Source organism: Eimeria mitis, genomic scaffold (assembly GCF_000499745.2).
Source record: "Eimeria mitis Houghton genomic scaffold, Emh_scaff10782, whole genome shotgun sequence".
Classification (NCBI taxonomy): Eukaryota; Apicomplexa; class Conoidasida; order Eucoccidiorida; family Eimeriidae; genus Eimeria; species Eimeria mitis.
Genome location: NW_024011751.1, coordinates 1 through 1,140, shown reverse-complemented (window position 1 = coordinate 1,140; position 1,140 = coordinate 1). Strand labels below are relative to the sequence as shown.

At 61.1% G+C, this 1,140-nt stretch overlaps 1 protein-coding gene across 1 annotated transcript; it reads left to right on the top strand.

The window, feature by feature from the left end:
• Nucleotides 1-597: 597 nt before the first annotated feature.
• Nucleotides 598-1,118, top strand: EMH_0099690 (uncharacterized protein; the record flags this gene model as incomplete). The annotated part of the gene is made up of 2 exons (XM_038022112.1): nucleotides 598-663; nucleotides 771-1,118. The coding sequence occupies 2 exons, from the start codon at nucleotides 598-600 to the stop codon at nucleotides 1,116-1,118; spliced, it is 414 nt and encodes a 137-aa protein (XP_037877966.1).
• Between the last annotated feature and the right edge of the window lie 22 nt (nucleotides 1,119-1,140).

Here is a 1,140-nt window from a genome sequence, read left to right as displayed (position 1 = left end):
GGAGCCTCACCTCTTCGTTTACTGTTTGCTGCTGCAGCGGCACAGCTGCAGCAGCAGCAGCAGCAGCAGCAGCAGCAGCAGCATCTCACATTTTATATATTGCTGCTGATGGCCGCTTGGGAGACGCGAGCTGAAGAGACAACGCAAGGGGCCGCTGCAGCAAAGGCTGCTGTCTACCGAGGGCTGTTGCAGTAGCCAGTGCTGCTCCTGCTGCTGCTGCTGCGGGTGTTGTTGCTGCTGCTGCTGCTGCTGCTGCTGAGCCAGGCTCTCCTGGGTGTCTCCTCCCAGCAGCAGCACCAGCAGCAGCACCAGCAGCAGCAACAGCAGCAGCAGCAGCAGCAGCACCGTCAGCAGGCCAACCTGCAACCAGCTGCAGCGTCTCAAGGCATAGGCGCGAGAGCTGCCGCTTAGGAGCAGCAGCAGCAGGCAGCAGCAGCGCAGCAGCAGCAGCAAATATTACTGTTGCTGCGCATAAACCCCAACACAACATCGAATCACACACTCACTGGCAGCAGCAGCAGCTGCTGCTGCTGCTGCAACAAGCTGAAGCAGTAGCAGCAGCAGCGCAGCAGCAGCAGCAAACAGCTGCAGCAACCTATGGCTGCAGCAGCGGCAACAGCAACAGCAGCAACAGCACAAACAGCAGAGGAGGGGCAGGCGGACGTACCCCCGATAGCGCGGTCTGGATCGACTTGCTGCTGCCTGCTGCTGCTGCTGCTGCTGCTGCTGCTGCTGCTGCGTGCTGCAGCCTGTGACGCCTTGCGCTGCAGCCTAGTGGAGCGGCGCTCTGTTTCTTCTGCTGCTGTCGTGAGGCCTTGCAGCAGCAGACAAACAGCAGCAGCACCGCCAAACAACCCGCAGTCCCCCGCCATCCCGCTGCAGCAGCAGCAGCAGCAAAAGCAGCAGCAGACAGAGAGCAGCACATGCAGCAACAGCAGCAACAGACACAAAAGCGGCAGCAGCTGCAGCAGATCGGCAGCAGCAGACGCAGAAGCAGCAGCAGCAGCAGCATATCGGTAGCAGCAGAAGCAGCAGCAGCACATCAGCAGCTGCAGCAGCAACAACCGCTACAGCAGCAGCAGCAGCAGCAGCAGCAGCAGCAGCAGCAACGTGCCTGAGGTGTGTGCGAAGGGCCTCGAG